General features: G+C 40.3%; 1 protein-coding gene across 1 annotated transcript in view; it reads right to left on the reverse strand.

Annotated features, from left to right (window-relative positions):
- Positions 1-4,529: 4,529 nt before the first annotated feature.
- Positions 4,530-17,220, reverse strand: part of LOC113060535 (ALK tyrosine kinase receptor-like) — a 426,749-nt gene continuing 414,058 nt past the window's right edge. Inside the window, exons 26-29 of the mRNA XM_026229521.1 lie at positions 15,752-15,853; positions 15,443-15,577; positions 15,088-15,178; positions 4,530-7,011 (exon numbers count right to left, since the gene is read on the reverse strand). Of these exons, the coding sequence (XP_026085306.1) occupies positions 6,097-7,011; positions 15,088-15,178; positions 15,443-15,577; positions 15,752-15,853 (1,243 nt within the window). The 3' untranslated portion in view covers positions 4,530-6,096. The remainder of the gene's footprint in view (positions 7,012-15,087; positions 15,179-15,442; positions 15,578-15,751; positions 15,854-17,220) is intronic.

Below are 17,220 nucleotides of genomic sequence, written 5' to 3' on the forward strand. Positions count from 1 at the left end.
TGTTAAGGAATTCATGGATACATGGGTTAAAGTTCAACATTTGTTTGTTAAACTTTGCTTGGTCTCTTAGGGCCAGATTTACTACACAGTGCAAATTAGCATGAAACCGAAAGATCGTAAAAGCACCAGTGGGAGTGTAAAGTTCATTGAGGGATCTACTGACAATGCACAAATGAAAGAACACAGACGCAGCCAATTAATTTACATAATTGCCCATGCAATCTACCAAGGGCAGCAAAAATTAGCAGCTATCAGGTTGCACAATTTATTTCAATACTCTCCTCCTATGAATTGTTTCTGAAATGGAAACTTCTACTAATGCACATGCAATATGCTCAGCTGCAAAATAATCCATCCATGCATTTTCAGCATATCTTTAGCAAATCTTGACAGTGTTTTTTTTTTTTTTTTAAATGGCAAAAGAGGGTTTATGCTGGCACACGCAGTTCGTAAATCTGGCCCAAGTGTTCATCGCAACATCAGTAATTTGGATGTGGTTTGGAAAGTCAACAATCCTTCCATTCATTCTTCAAACCACTAGTCCTATGTAGGGATGCTGGTGGCTATCCCAGTGAAGTCAGAGAAAGACCCGAAACGTGGCCATTTCAACACAGGGTTAACGCACATACCTGCTCAAATTGGGGACCAAAAAGCCTACTGGCGCTCGTGATTCTTTAGCTCCGCCCACACGTCACGCCTCCGGCAGGTCGTGTTTTTCTGGGAAAAAACGGTACAGACTATCTTTCTCTTATAAATATAATAAAACTAAAGACTTTTTGGAGTTATGAAGGATGCAGTACTATTCTATAGGTACTCAAGATTAACAGGATATTGAGTGAAAACGAGCATTCCCCCCCCCCCCCCCCCCCCCTTTAAACATAGTATGCTAGTTACTCTCCATAGTACAGGGGTCTCCATCCCTGCTCCTAGAGAGCTGCCATCAGGGCCGTTTGAAGGAATTTGGGGGCCCCAAGCAAAATGGACATAGAGGCCCCCCAACAACCCCCCCCCACACACACACACACGCAAAGCCTACAGGAACCACAGCATAGCCATACAGTTTAAGTTCACCCGCACCTTATATAAATTAAAAAAAAGTTTACAGTGCAAATACTGCTTGAAAAAATAGTTTGGTGGGAATTCAATAGTGATTTGCACAGTTTTTTTTTTCTTCTAATAATATGACAGCACATATAGCTGTGCAGGATATCAGCTATAATTATAGAACTTGTGGTACCTTGTGCTTTATAGAGGAAAAATCAGCACTGAGAAGTGATGCATCTGTTGATGTTGAGGATGAAGTTGATGGTGTAGCTGGGAAATTATTGAAACAAAAATCTGAAATTACCTGTGAAGTACGTTTTACCATTTCACTGTTAGCATATTGAAAGAGGTCACTATTACCAGCTCAGGGGTGCGTTAAATGAAAAACTAAGTTTCCTTTTTTAGATTTTTTTTTTAATGCATAGAATGCAATGCATACATAAAAAACAAAAAAACAAAAAAAAAACATTTAATTATTAATAATTGTTTCTCTGTCTGTTCTACTTGTACTTTGAACAATGACAATAAAGTTGACAGATGAATTAAGTGCACTTAAGTGCCATTCAGGTGGGTTTTTAAATAAAGCATTTTCTGAGATGCACATTAAACACCAAACATTAATTTATCTTTTAATTATTGAAAATTAAGCAAACTAAAGTTTTTTTTTAAGAGCAGTTCTGTAGATGCTGTTCATGCGTTCACATTCTTATTTAGTGAGACATCAGACGCGAGACTGAAATCACCGCGAGCGTCACGCGCGCTTCAGTGCGTCTTCAAGGAAGACGCGCTTCTGCTCCTTTCATTAACAGAGACACGCAGAACATGCAGGATTCATATTTAAACAGACTGTTCCTGCTTAATATTTACAGATATTAGTCCGTATCGTGGTTTGATGTAAGCGCAATGACCTATTTTTAATTCATTCATTCAAAATTTGGCAAATTAGGTGTCATTCTGCGTTAAACTGTAAATTCCGTTTTTATGACTGGATTCCGCGATTCTTGCAATCGAAACACGCCACGACGTTCTCTTTATGTTTGCCTGAGCCCTCAAATCAAAACACTGCTGACTCCTTGCAGTCTGCGATTTCTGATCTGCGTTTTCCTTATCCCGTTAAAAAAAAAAAACACATATTACAGTAACCATATTCCTTCCGTTCGAAAAAAAAAAAAAAGCAGAGATCACTTGACTTGGTTGGCCTGCTGCTGTCAGCGACAACTGAGAGGGGCCCCCTTGAGGGGGATCCCGATAACAGTGTCATTACATGTTACTGCATTGACGATCAAAGGGGCGCTCACACAGTGTCGTTGCATTTTATTCTTAACCAGTCGTTGTCTTGGGGCCCCAGGTCAGCTCGGGGCCCCAAGCAATTGCTTGGTTTGCCTGCCTTGTTGCGATGGGCCTGGCTGCCATCATGCAGATTTCAGCTCCGACCTCAATCAAACACACCTGCAACAGCTAATTAAGGTGTTCGGGTTCATTTGACAATTACAGGCAGTTGTGTTGGAGTATGTTGGAACAAAAGTCTGCAGGACCATAGCTCTCCAGGAGCAGGATTGGAGACCCCTGCCAGAGTGGGTTTTAGGACAACATTGTGTTGTCTCCTCTGCTGTATGTTTTTTGGATTCTGGGGAAAACCAGAGCTCCCAGAAGAAACTCACACCAGCATGGGTAGAGCGTGCAAATTTCCCACATTAAGGCCTCCAAGATTAGCAGGGACTCAAATTAATGACCTTCTTGGAATGAGGTAATAGAGTCAGCATGGAAAGAGATTAAAACATAGGTAAACCCTTACTAATACTATTCAAACTGTGTGGCTATGCAAATAAGTTCCACGCCACAGAGATACATACTGTAGCTAGAACTGCAGTCAGTCACATCACTGGAACAGGACGGCATCAATTTGTAAATACCTTCTCCTCATGAAGGATTATGAGGTTCTTTCTGGGGGTTCTGAAATCAGAAATAGTTGAAAGCTCTGAGAAATGTGAAATAAGAAAAGTTTGGGGAGTTCACAGTAACAACAAGCCATGACATCAAGCATCAGTTCAGCAAAAGCAAACATTTCCAAGGCTCTTCTGCATGTTTCATATAGTCAGAACCTTCTGCTCCAACTTCTGAAACTTTCAAGGCACTGACTGTGGAAAATGTCATTACATTACCAAATATCTTACCAGAGACTGGCATTGGTGTGCATTATCAGTATATGACTTTCTAATTTGTCTGGTCCTGGAGACCTACCGTCATGCAGATTTATTTATTTTCACCTTTTATGTGAAAGCAGCTTAATATATCCATCTATCTATCTATCTATCTATCTATATATATATATATATATATATATATATATATATATATATATATATATATATATATAGCAAATTATCACATTGTTATTCATTCAAAAGTAGTGTATTGTGCACATTTTCTTTTTCATTTAAAAGTAGGCCTAATGCAATATATATATGCAAAAGTGTTATAACATTTGGTTTGCAAACACTTTAGACAAATAAGGTGCTTTTTACAGCAGTGTTCCTTTCTGGACCTTGACACTGCAATTTACTTGGCAGTCAATGGGACAGTCACAAGCCTCCTGATTTTCATTCAAAATATCTTAAATTGTGTTCCAAATATGAATTAAGCTTTTTTTTAAGGTTTGGAATGAAGTGGGGGTAAGTGATTAATGACATTTATTCATTATGGGGTGAAATAACCTAATTAGTAAGTAGCCTAATTAATTATTATAATTATGATTTAATTAAATGTTTCAGTTGTGGTCTGTAATATGTGATACTTTTTTCGTTATTTTAATACACTTTTTGTGTTTGAGAGCGAGGCCAAGCTTATTAAATAGTATTTTATTAATTTCTCAGATCTCATCATTGAATGTCAAATTACAGAGATTAACAGATACATTATACAATAAGGTTTTACAACATTTTTACAAGTGTGGTCACTTTTTAATTGTGATAAGCAAAAAAAAAAAAAAAAAAAAAAAAAAGATAAATTATAAAAAAAAAAAAAAAAAAAATCATCTGCATGCAATACTACTCAGATTAGTGAACCTTCCATAAACCATATCAGACAATTTCCAAACATCAGCTGTGGACTGGACAATCAATAATAATAATAATAATAATAATAATAATAATAATAATAATAATAATCTATTTTTTATATAAATTTAGCATTTTACATTAAAATATACCATTTAGGGTATACAGAGTAGCATCAGTTCTAGCAAAGTGTCTATGACATTGTAAATCATGATATTTTAAAGTCAAGAGGGATATAAATGAGTCAAATGTTTTAAACGTATATCTCAGTTAATATTATGCAGTGATTTTAATATAGAACTTTCTATGAAGGTTAAAAATAAAGATACAGTTATATAATAAAAATAAAATAATAAAAATAAAGATAAAACATTTTTTTTTCACAATGAGACCACTATTTAACAAAAAAAGTGTAAAAAAATTGCCACAAGATATCCCTTTGTAAAACCCTCACTATCAAAGACACTAGAGCAGTTCTTTCTGATAGTATAAAAAGACCATCCAACATTTGCTTTTGAAATAGCAGCTTGATAGAACTTAACATTAAGTAATATGACTATAACAATGAATATATAGACATTAAAGTGACCAATTATATGTGAAAAATAAGTTTCGGTACTCTTGAAACAAATCCTTTTCCTCAAAGAAACAGGAATCAAGAGAGCATGAAGGACAGTTAATGATATTCTGTGCAAACAGGTGTAAAGCTCTTATATACACATTTTTATTATTATATTTTTTTTTATTCTATGCCAAACAGAAAACCAATGGGCTATTGGATATTCTTTCTTAAAGAAAAATGCTGAATGTTAGTCTTACACAGCCAATGTTCAAGTTTCGTACAGCATAAAGCCTTTTCACATTACTCGTCAACATTCCCTAATGCATTGAACTCTTTAAGTAAAACATCAAGTCTATAGCATCCTTCTGGTCTTGATATGTGCAAGTCAAACTGTTTTCTGATGATTAGAGTTAAAATTATTTTAAAACCATTTTCTGCTGACATTTCAAAATTCAGTTTACGGTTACCAGACAATTTTCAAGATGTATCGTTATGTGGGTGGTTTAGGCGTACTAGATACATCAAGCACAGCACAAGGCCAAAGGCTGTTCCATGATAAAAAGAACATCATTTGATATCCCCCGCCAAAATTCATAATTGACTAAATTTCCTTACCAGAAAGACCATGCTGGTTGATAACCTTCACCAGCTGAGATGTGTTGGTGAACCGCTTGGCCACGCTAGCTTTGCTGATCCAGACTAGAATCAAACCTCAAAATTCATGCTAGCTTAAACTCTCAACAAGAATTATCTTCTCAACAAGGATGTTGTGGCATTCAGATAAAAAGCTTGACCTTTGACTAGTTTGCTACATGCTTCCATTCCAACACCATAGCAACAGGTTATCTCATCACCAAAAGCCACCAACACTCATCAGTTTCACACACACAAAAGCCATTAGAGTTTCTGTTATTATTTATATTTGATGATAGATGAAAACTGCTGCGTTTAAAAGCCAACCAAATCCAAGAATGAACAAATATGATACATAATGAATGGGGGCAGTTTGCTTTCTGAAGCACACCCATTAATAATTTACATGACCTCCAAATAATAAATTAACAAATGAATAAATAAACAAGCAGGCAAGCAAACATCAACAAACCCGTTTTAATTTTTTATTTTTTTTTCTCCCCCATTATGGAAAAATATCACTGATATAATATAGTCTTTTTCACAGAATTAGTCCTTGAGAGGGCTTAATCAGTGTATTTATGTTTCTCAAATGTGGCTTTCAGAGACGCAACGATCTTGTTACTTTATGCAAATGACAATTCAGACGTTCAGAGAAAGTTTCTCTGAGTTTCCAGCGCAGAGCCTTTTTTAGTCCTAGTCTCATGGCTGAAAAGCACAATGATAAAGCACAAAGGGGCTTAGCAAAGGATGGATAGCACAGTGTTTTGCAAAGTGGGCACTGATAGAGAACGTGCACAGTCACAGAACAGTGGCATTGTGTCCCTCCATTTTCGGGAGTCTGGAGTCCTGCACTGTACCCATGGTGACCAAAAGAGGGCGGCTGTCCTCAGGGCCGCTTGCACGAGTCAAAGAGATGGGCCTCTGCTGGCCAGGATGAGGTGGGGGAGGCTGGGGCCCCGGCATGGGCTCCATGGGCAGGCCCTGCTCCTGGTAGCCATACCCAATATTCCCACACGGGAAGCGCCGTAGTCTGTAGAGTGGAACTGGTGCTAGGGTGGCCGAATCCAGGAGTAAAGGAGTTGGCGCAGGAGGGGGCAAAAGTGGTCGACACAGGCCTTGTTGCTGCTGATGCTGTTGGCATTGGAGCTGCTGCTGTTTGTGCTGTTGCTGCAGGCCCAGAGCTTCAGCTACTGTCACAGTCCGGCCCGCTTGTTCCTGCCCTTCACCTGGGATCCGTGGACTGCTTGCCTGTCTTTGTGCCTGTGTCTGCTGTCTCTTCTGCTGCTGCTGTAGAAACCATGAGCCATAGGTGGGGTTCCACAGGTTGGTGGGCTTTCCGTTATGGCTCTCCTTCTCTAAAGGGTGGGGCTGCATGAAGCCCAAATTCACATGCCCTCCATCCTGGGTGGTCAGGGGAGTTGCAGAGGAAGGTTTGGCAGCTGGTATGGGGGCAGTTACTACCGGGGGTTGGTGGTGGTGATGGGGATGAGGCTGAGATTGGGGAGCTGGTGGAAGTTTGCTGTCAATGAGAACAGCCTCCCCATCTCTCTTCGGCTGATCGGAGTGGCCGGCAGATGAAGCATCGTCGGTGCCCTGAGGGGTTACAACCAATGAGGGGGCCGAAGGGTCTTCGGGACGCATGGGTACCCTCTCCTCTTCCTCAGGGATGGGGCCATACTCTACAGGCAAAGGCACATGCACCACATCTGGATCCTAGGGGAAATTAATAGTCTGTTATTTACCTGTGCAGTCAAACTTCCCAGTGTAAAGATTGTAGGTGAAGAACATTACAATTTAATACATGAAAACTAAATAAAATAATACGAATAGATCCCAACATACTACTACTACTACTACTACTACTACTACTACTACTACTACTATTAATAATAATAATAATAATAATAATAATAATAATAATAATAATAAATAAGAAAAGTATCATACCTTATCTAAAATATTTTACACAAATTAAATTAAATTAAATTAAATTAAATTAAATTAAATTGAAGGGGTCATATGATGTTTCTAAAAATAATATTATCCGTGTATTTGGTGTAATGAAATGGGTTAGGGGGGGTTTAAGGTTAAAAAAAAAACATTTTTTATCATTATTGTTTCTCCCATGTGACCTGCCTTTCTGAAATGTGTCTTTATTACAAAGCTCATCGTCTGAAAAGCATGGTGTGCTCTGATTGGCCAGCTATCCAGTGCGTTGTGATAGGATGAATGCCTCAAGCGAAATGCCTTGTGTGGCAAAAACAATAAAACCCATTACAAACGAGGTATGTGTTGCATCCAATGGGAACATAAATACTGATTATAACGACTCACACGTCTTATTATGTGTTGTGTATTGCGCTGCATAAACATAAAATCATGTCTGTATTTGTGATCGGAGAAATGACAAAAAACAATTTCTATTCCCCCTGGAATGGGTCGATGGTGAGGATTGGGGGTGGTGAAGGGATGCTGAAAGAATAGAGAGAATGAAGATAAGGCTACTAAGATTATTTATATTGTTTCTCTCTCAAGGTGGTTGGATAGATGGTGCGGTTATTGATAGTTAATTTGGCCGTGTTTATTATCTGCGCATGCTCCTATTAATTTGTTAATATCACGTTGTAGGCTACTCACACAGGAAACAGTCCTTATCCTCAGTAAAATGCGTTGTAAGCATATTTGGGTTGAACTGTTCTAGAACAGTGTTGTAAATACAACCCATCCTCTGATTTCTAGTCGTGTCCCCTTTTGGGACGATCAAACAAAGTAGTTCCCCATCGAGGGAGAGACGATGCGTCGATAACGCTTTGGGAACGCATTCTGCGTGAGTGCGTCTGAAGCATCCATGTCAACTAGTCCAATGGCGAGAGTGAGCGTCAGGAGTGACGTCACGACCAGGAATTGATAAAAACCCCAACCGGAGCAACCGGTGTTAGCTTTCTGTGCCTCAGCAAGCGATCTGTGTCAAACCTGTCTGTCATATTTACTGTTGTCTTGTGCAAAGTTTATATACTATGGCTAAGCAACTATTCAAACCGTGTGTTTCTCCCTGCCCGCGTTATTTAACGGGTGAGGATACACACAAGCTTTATGTAGTTTGTTTGGGAGTGGAGCATGCGTTATCAGCCTTCGAGGAGACTGATTGCCCGCATTGTGAGAAGCTTTCGCTTCGCATGCTCCGCTCCCGCTTGTCACTCTTTGATGAGAAGAGCGGCGAGCCTCGCGCTCCTCAGGGTGCAGGACCCGCTTCTGCTGAGGCAGAACGGAGAATGCATTCCTGGGGTTCGCAAATGGATCTCTCAGCGGGGTTGGAGACGGGTCCGAGGGCTCTTTCTCCTCCCTTACCTGGGAGATCCATAGCTCAAACTCCGGTGTCGGAAGCCCGCCCCGCGGCTTCTTCCGCCCGGGGGGAGAGCCCATTGCTTCATTGCTCCAGCTCCGAGGAGTTAGATGTAACGGGCAGTGAAGGTGACACAATCAGGGGGGAAGAGGATTCGCCATCTCTTTCCCCAGCATATGAGGAGTTGGTTGATGTATTAACACGAGCTGTAGATAAATAACATATATCTTGGCCATCTGATAAACAGAGCGCTCGTCCTAAAAGCAAATTAGACGAGCGTTTTCTGTCTTCTAAAACATCGCCTACATCACGGGGTCTCCCTTTTTTCCCTGATCTTCACAGTGAGCTGTCTAGATCGTGGAATAAGCCATATTCATCACGTCTTTTCAGCCCTCAAGTGCGCATTTATTCTGATATAAGAGGGCTGAAAGAAAATGGTTATGAGGCGATGCCCCGGGCGGAGCAGACGCTCGCGAGCTATCTTTCCCCTGGTTCAGCGTCATCTATTAAGAACCCGACTTTGCCCACGAAGCCTTTAAAGATCACATCTAATTTAGTGGGTAAAGCTTACACAGCAGCAGGTCAGGCTGGAGCTTGCCTTCACTCGATGGCTTTGCTTCAGGCTTATCAGGCTGAGCTGCTGGGGGAGTTAGATAACAGCGATGGAGTCAGCCGTGACGAAATTCGCGAACTTCGTCGGGCTACGGATTTATCTCTCAGGGCGACTAAAGAAACAGCACGTGCTATTGGTAGATCTATGGCTGCTTTGGTTTCTACAGAAAGACACCTTTGGCTTAATCTTTCAGATATTAAAGATAAAGATAGATCTTTTCTTTTAGATGCTCCCATTTTTCATGAAGGTCTGTTTGGTGATGCTGTGAATGAAGTGGTTGAAAGATTTCAAGAAAATAAAAAGCAATCTGAAGCTTTTAAAAGTTTTCTCCCTCGCCGTTCTAATCCTGATGCTGCTGGGCGTGCAAGGCAGCCCCAGCCATCATGCTCCTCATATCGTGTTTTTCAAAAAGAGAGTGTTGCGTCTCGCGCTCCTCCTCAAAAATCACGGGGACCGAGCCAGCACTCACAGCCAAAGCAATCTAAGCAGAAGCCGGATCTGAGGACCGTTCTTCTCGCTAAGAAAGCTTCGGCTCAGAAGAAAAGGTCCTGACGCCAAATGGGTCAGACCTGTGAGGGCAGCCCCAATCGAGACGGTGCGGTTTACACCTCAGTATACGGTGCCCGTCCGGTCTCGGTGCTCTCACGGGGCCGTCCTGCCAACCCCGCCACCCTTGGTGCCTCGGGGCGCAGCGGTCTCCAGCAGGTCTCTGGCGCTGTGTCTCCCAGACGTTGCGTCAGGCTCGCTCCCTCTGAGGGGGGTCCAAGAGCAGTTAGCTCAGGTGGTTCCTGCGCTTCGGCTTCAGGTCCCCGAACTAGCTGTTCAAATCACACCAGAGGCCAGCCTCGAGAGGCTGGTTCCCTTAGTAGAATGTCTGACAGAATGGAAAAGTCTGCCGAATATATCTCAATGGGTCCTGCAGATAGTAGAGAAGGGTTACAGAATCCAGTTCGGTTCTCGTCCCCCACGCTACAACGGGGTGTTGCTCTCAGTAGTGCATCCCGAGCAGGCTCTGGTCATGGAGCAAGAAGTGAAATCTCTTTTAGCGAAAAATGCTATAGAGCAGGTGTATCCTCCCGACAGGGCATCGGGTTTTTACAGCCGTTATTTCATTGTTCCAAAAAAGGATGGAGGGCTGCGTCCCATTTTAGATCTTCGTCTGTTGAATCGTACAGTTCAGAAATTAAAATTCAAGATGCTGACACTCAAACAGATCGTGACTCAAATCAGATCCGAGGACTGGTTCGTCACAATAGACCTAAAAGATGCGTACTTCCATATCTCCATCCTCCCTCAGCACAGGAAGTTCCTAAGGTTTTCTTTCGGGGGCAAAGAATACCAGTATCGGGTACTTCCCTTCGGTCTAGCTCTCTCACCCCGCACATTCACGAAATGCGTAGATGCAGCTCTGGCCCCGCTCAGGCTGCAGGGCATACGTATTCTGAATTACCTGGACGACTGGTTGATTTTAGCAGAATCAGAACAGTTGGCGGTTCGGCATCGAGATGTCGTCCTCGCTCATATGCAAAAGTTGGGTTTGAGGCTCAATACCAAGAAGAGTGTGCTATCTCCATTACAGAGGACCACTTTTCTTGGGGTGGTATGGGATTCGGTCACGATGCGAGCCTCTCTTTCGCCCGCTCGTGTAGCCAACATCCTCGCAGCCACTTCGGAGCTAAAGCTAGGCCAGTCACGCACTGTAAAACAGTTTGAGAGATTGTTGGGTCTCATGGCAGCAGCGTCCAATGTGATCCCCTTTGGCCTGCTGGGCATGAGACCTTTACAGTGGTGGCTCAGGACCAGAGGGTTCTCCCCGAGGGGAAACCCACTTCGTTTCACTTCGGACCCCGTCCACTGCTCTGTTGGCTCAGTTCTTGAGTTTTTACAAGACCGCTTCGCTTCTGGTCTATGTCCATCCACCTTAAAAGTTTACGTGGCGGCCATCTCGGCTTTCCATGCCCCAGTGGGTGGTGCATCTCTGGGTCGAGACCCTCTTATCTCTCTCGTTTCCTTCGTGGCACCTTGAGGCTGAGACCTGCAACTCGTTCTAGAGTGCCGGCCTGGGACCTGGCTATAGTTTTAGAAGGCCTTTCTAGGGCTCCGTTTGAACCCCTAGATTCGGTCTCTGAGAAGTTTCTTTCGTTTAAGACTACTTTTCTCCTTGCTATTTCGTCCCTTAAAAGAGTCGGAGACCTTCAGGCTCTCTCGGTTTCTCCCACCTGCCTTGAATTTGCACCTGGGATGGTCAAAGCATTTCTCTACCCGAAGCAGGGATACGTCCCTAAGGTACCGACCGTTGTTCCGAGACCTATTGTTCTGCAGGCTTTCTGTCCTCCCCCGTTTGCATCATCGGACCAGGAAAAGTCTAACCTCTTGTGCCCGGTGCGAGCATTGGACACTTATGTTCATCGGACTTCTTCTTTTCGGAAATCCGATCAGCTGTTTGTTTGTTTCGGGTCACCTAAGATAGGTCTTCCTGCCACTAAACAGACACTTAGTAAGTGGATAGTTGGGGCTATCCTTCTTGCCTATGAGTCTTCTGACCTACCGTGCCCTTTGGGGGTCAGAGCTCATTCTACTAGGAGTATGGTGGCCTCTAGAGCCTTATTATCTGGGGCCTCTCTTCAGGATGTTTGTGATGCGGCAGGCTGGTCCTCGCCACTCACATTCGTCAGGTTTTATAGCCTAGACCTGGACGCTACTCCCGGGTCTCGGGTTTTTAATTCTAGAGGCGTTGGGTTTTCTGTCTGACACTCAGGCACTTGTAATATGGCGGTTTGGGTATTCTCGTTCCCAAAGCGTTATCGACGCATCGTCTCTCCCTCGATGGGGAACGTCTCGGTTACGTCTGTAACCTCGGTTCCCCGAGAAGGGAACGAGACGATGCGTCTCCCTGCCATACTTCCTTCGTTCCTGTGATCGACTTGCTTCGGCACTGTCGAAGCTAACACCGGTTGCTCCGGTTGGGGTTTTTATCAATTCCTGGTCGTGACGTCACTCCTGACGCTCACTCTCGCCATTGGACTAGTTGACATGGATGCTTCAGACGCACTCACGCAGAATGCGTTCCCAAAGCGTTATCGACGCATCGTCTCGTTCCCTTCTCGGGGAACCGAGGTTACAGACGTAACCGAGACGTTTTGCTTTCACAATGAAACAACTTTTCCACGGCATGGCGGAGGCGACAACAGCAAAAATAAAGTTACGGTTTCTTTATTTGTGTGAACATATGGGCGGCGTTATGCAAATCTTTCCACATCGTGAAGTATACATGTGGGGGCGTGTTAGAATGAGCCATTTTAGGAGGGTGTGGTTGACTCTTAACTTTTATAAAGAATATCTATTGGGATTTGAGACTTTAGTCTTTGCAACTTTACAGATCTTCTTTATGCAGCAAGAACTGGTAACACTAATTGCATCATTTGACCCCTTTAAATTAAATGCAACTTCAGTGAGCCAAATAAACAGAGAGCTAAGAATATTAAATGTGGCATAGAGCAGTGGTTCTCAACTAGTTTGGCCATAATACCCATATTTTACCATGGTCATAAAGTCACGACCCACATTTTCTTTAGGATATACCTCTACAAATACACAAGCAAAAAAAAAAAAAAAAAAAAAAAAATTGACAGTTAAGACTTGAATATAAGAATATGATTAATACTGATAAACAGCCTATAAGGTAAGACTATTAAATAGCAGTCCCAAACTAGTTTGTGTTAATACAGTTATGTTGGAATGAGCCACCACAGTCATTTAAATGTGTTCAATATAACACAAAGTGAAAATAGCATGGCATTTTTGGGTTATGGAAACAACAGGTACCATGGTGAATACACAATACTAACATGAACTGTTATGAAACATGGAAATTGCTCCTGAATAGAATGAATATCATACCTTCATTCAAATCCTTCCCAGGTAACACAAAGCACCAGTTGTGTGATTTTTTGTTACTTTACTAATGGTAGTCTAATGGTTAGAGATCTGGACTCGTAATCCAGAGGTTGTGCGTTTGAGTCTCGGGCCAGCAGGGATCGTAGGTGGTGGAGTGAATGTCCAGCACTCTCTCCCACATTCAGTACCATTACTGAAGTGCCCTTGAGCAAGGCACCAATCCCCCAACTGCTAAATGGCTGCCCACTGCTCTGGTTGTGTGTTAATGGTGTGTGTGTTCACTGCTGTGTGTGTGCACTTTGGGTGGGTTAAACGCAGACCACAAATTCTGAGTATGGGTCACCTTGGGTTTTTCGTGATAAACAGTGCGCTGGCCACATTTCCGTGATATACTACAATATAATATACTATGGTATAACATCTGATAGGGCAGGATAATTTGTTTCTGTGGTGAGTAGTGATGGGTCAGTCTTGAACGATTCGTTCAAATTCTTTAGGTTCTGTACTGGAATTAGTCAAGTAGTTCACCTGTTTCAGTCAATGCAGTATTGAGCAGGAAAGAGAATTGATTAGTTCATCTCATGATTCTTCGGGGTCTTTCATGTCATTCGTTCATCACGTGACAGACCCATAAGCTTTGACCGATGCAGTCTGAGCCAGAAATAGACTTAATAATACTAATAACCAACTCTTTATTACCATTGTTACAACATTCATTGTATGGAAAATAACCATCGTGACAGAAATTCACACATTTATAAACTGTAAGAAGAAAAGGCAGTTTGACAATAGAAATGCAGTAACTGTAAGAGTAAATAATAATTATAATAATGATGATTATGATGATGATAATAATGACTGTGCACTGGTTTGTAAGGGAGCTTGTAAATTTATTTGGTCTATCCAATGCTGTCACGTCACGTGACAAAAGAACGAATGATAGGTTAAAGCCTTATATGCATTATTATTGTTGTTGTTGTTGTTGTTGTTGTTGTTATTATTATTATATAGTACAAAGATTAAAATTAAGGCAGTACACTTAAAATAATAAAGACAAAAACAAAAACAAAAAAACACAGATATGTTGCCAAGGTAATTCCTTATGAGCTTATATGGGTCTGTCACGTGATGAATGAATGACGGATGACTCGACAGATGAACTAATTACTTCTCTTTCCGACTCAGACTGCATAGGTTAAAGCTTATGGCGCTGTCAAGTGATGAAGGAACGACTCAAACCCAATGACTTTTCAGATAAGAGGTGAGGTGAACTTATCATAGATGAAGACCCACGTAAACAATGTTTCTAATAGCATTATAGTTTTGTATTGTTTGTAGTGTGATCAGCATTTGCGTGAGTACTAGTAGACATAATAGGGATAAAAAAGATAAAAAGAATGAAATTAACAAAATTACTGGATTTTTTTTTCTTTTTGCTGAACTAGACTCAAAGGTCTGAGTCAGTAAAATGATCCGAACTTCCCATCACTAGAGGTGAGTGACTTTTTTTCATATCAAGTTATGAAATCAATGATAGAATAATGATACTGTCATTAAGCCTAACAAGATCTCATCTAATTTTTCTCAGGTACTCTTTACTTAAACTGCAACTGACAACAGCTTTCATGCACCTCTTTCAAAGTAAAACTCTCACATCAGAAAAAAAAAAAATATATATTTAGAATTATGTTTTTTTTTGTTTTTATCATTGTTGTTGCTGATGTTGATTCTTTTTACTGTACACTCCGCGACCTACTCAGAACAGTCTTATCACAAACTTTTGGGTTGCAACCCACCATTTGAGAAACACTGGCCTGTTCGATGATGTGCACTGCTATATTCTGACAAACTCCCTGTGCACAGTATACATAATACATATTGCAATACAATTTGAAAATGCTACAGCATGAACAAACAAGGTTTTAAGATTTAGTACCTGCAGACAATAGTCAATTCTCTCCAGAATAGTTGAGAAGTTTGGTCTGTCTTCTGGTTGATGCTGCCAACTCTGTGTCATTATCCGGTACCTAAAAAAAAAAAAAAAAAAAAAAAAAAAAATTATATATATATATATATATATATATATATATATATATATATATATATATATATATATATATATATTTTATTATTATTATTAATAATAGAAATAATACGATGAAAGTGTATATGTATATATATAAATATATATATATATATATATATATATATATATATATATATATATATATATATATATATATATATATATATATATATATATATATATATATGTATTAATTTTCACTCACACTGGCCCGGGGCAGTTCTTGGGTGGGTCCATCCGGCCTCCGTTAGTAACAAACTCCAACACCTCTTGGTTACTGCGGCTCGGGTATGGCATATACCCCAGAGAGAAGATCTCCCACAGCAGAACACCAAATGACCTGAAAAACAAGTTGAAAGGAGGGAAAGTGAAGAGTACAGTGAGATGAAAGCATAGTAATTATGGAAAGAAGCATATTAGAGTGTGAAAAAAAAAACAGTGGGGTTGCAATAGCATATGACAGAACTTGAAGCAAATTAATCTTTTAAATATGTAATTATATCACAGTGCTCACCATGTATCTGTTTTCGAGGTAAAGATTCCTTCCATAAAGGCCTCAGGAGGCATCCATTTGACTGGCAGCATAGCACGGCCTCCTTTCCTGTAATAGCTGGCTCTGTGAAAATAAATAAATAAATAAATAAAAATAAAAAAATAAAAACATGCCCAGACAAAAAATTATATTAAAAAAGCGGTGAACATTGTTATGGATGCCCACAGCAGCAGAGTGGAGTGAATTGTTAACTCCAGTCCTGGATCAGAGAGAGTGAAAAAGCACTGGAAAATGAAAAGAAAATAAATTATATAAAGACAAGATGGCCATTTCTTGTAGCTGATTCATATTCATGTTCTCTGAAGCCTTGACTTGATCCTTGGTCTCTAAAATGGTTACTAAATGAAGCCTGGGGTTAATTGCGTGCATATGGCTTGACCTTGTGTTAAAAAAAGAAAAAAGTATTATAATTAAAAAGAGTAGCACTCATACTAATGTTGTGGGTGGCTAAATTAATGCATTTTAAGCAATGACTGTACTAATAAGTTAATCTTGCTTGTTCATTAAACATACAAGTTTAAGAAGTTACATTTAGCATGTTTTTCTTTTTCTAACTGTTAGTTTGAGTCACTGCTTTTAGAGTCTCCACTCTATTAAGTCGAAATTAGTTGGAACAACTTTTTGGTCATCAACCAAAAACAACAACAATATTGTGTTTAAGCTAAAACTTTTAAATAAATACATAATCATGCTTAATTTATACCTTTACTCATAATATAAAGTAATGCCACATTTCACATAATTTCTGGACAAGAAAAGCAATTTAACTGAATGTTGCATCATCCTAAACATAGAGCTTCCTGATTTTAGAACAGTAAGTTAAGGTTATGGTAGTTAGGTCAAAGGTTTATGAAAAGTTACATATTTAGTTGATTTGAAATTCTTGCTTAATTTGCTTGTGGCAATCCATAGTATAATGGTTTAATTATACATACCGATATTATGGACAATGCAAGCAAATTTTCAAAGATGATTTAATGAATCAAGACAACTGCTTTTCCATCCTTACTGAAGTGAATCCAGTAGTCATAAGACAGCTGAAGACTGAATGTAGCCACTAAATCCAAGTACATGTTCACAGATACACCTCCTTATTGGTTCTGGACCAACATTCCATTCAATAAGATTTTAGAGTTAAACTTGGGACATAATGGAATAGAGATATTGGTCAAGTACCAAAAAATGATGTTGATCCAGCAAAATGTTCTACTTGAGTAAATCACATCATGCCCACTGATACCAAGACTGCACCTTAACAGGATTTACACATGTAGGACACATTCAAATTCAGATGCAAAGATGCAATTGCAGATGCAAATTTCAGTCGGACTTCACTATGCAGAAAATATTCATGACCTGAAAATCATCTGCACTGTGCCTTTGACGCTATATGCAAGATATATTTGCAAGTAAGTGTCATGTAAAGGTAC

The sequence above is a fragment of the Carassius auratus genome, chromosome 42, assembly GCF_003368295.1.
Source record: "Carassius auratus strain Wakin chromosome 42, ASM336829v1, whole genome shotgun sequence".
NCBI classification, from domain to species: Eukaryota; Metazoa; Chordata; class Actinopteri; order Cypriniformes; family Cyprinidae; genus Carassius; species Carassius auratus.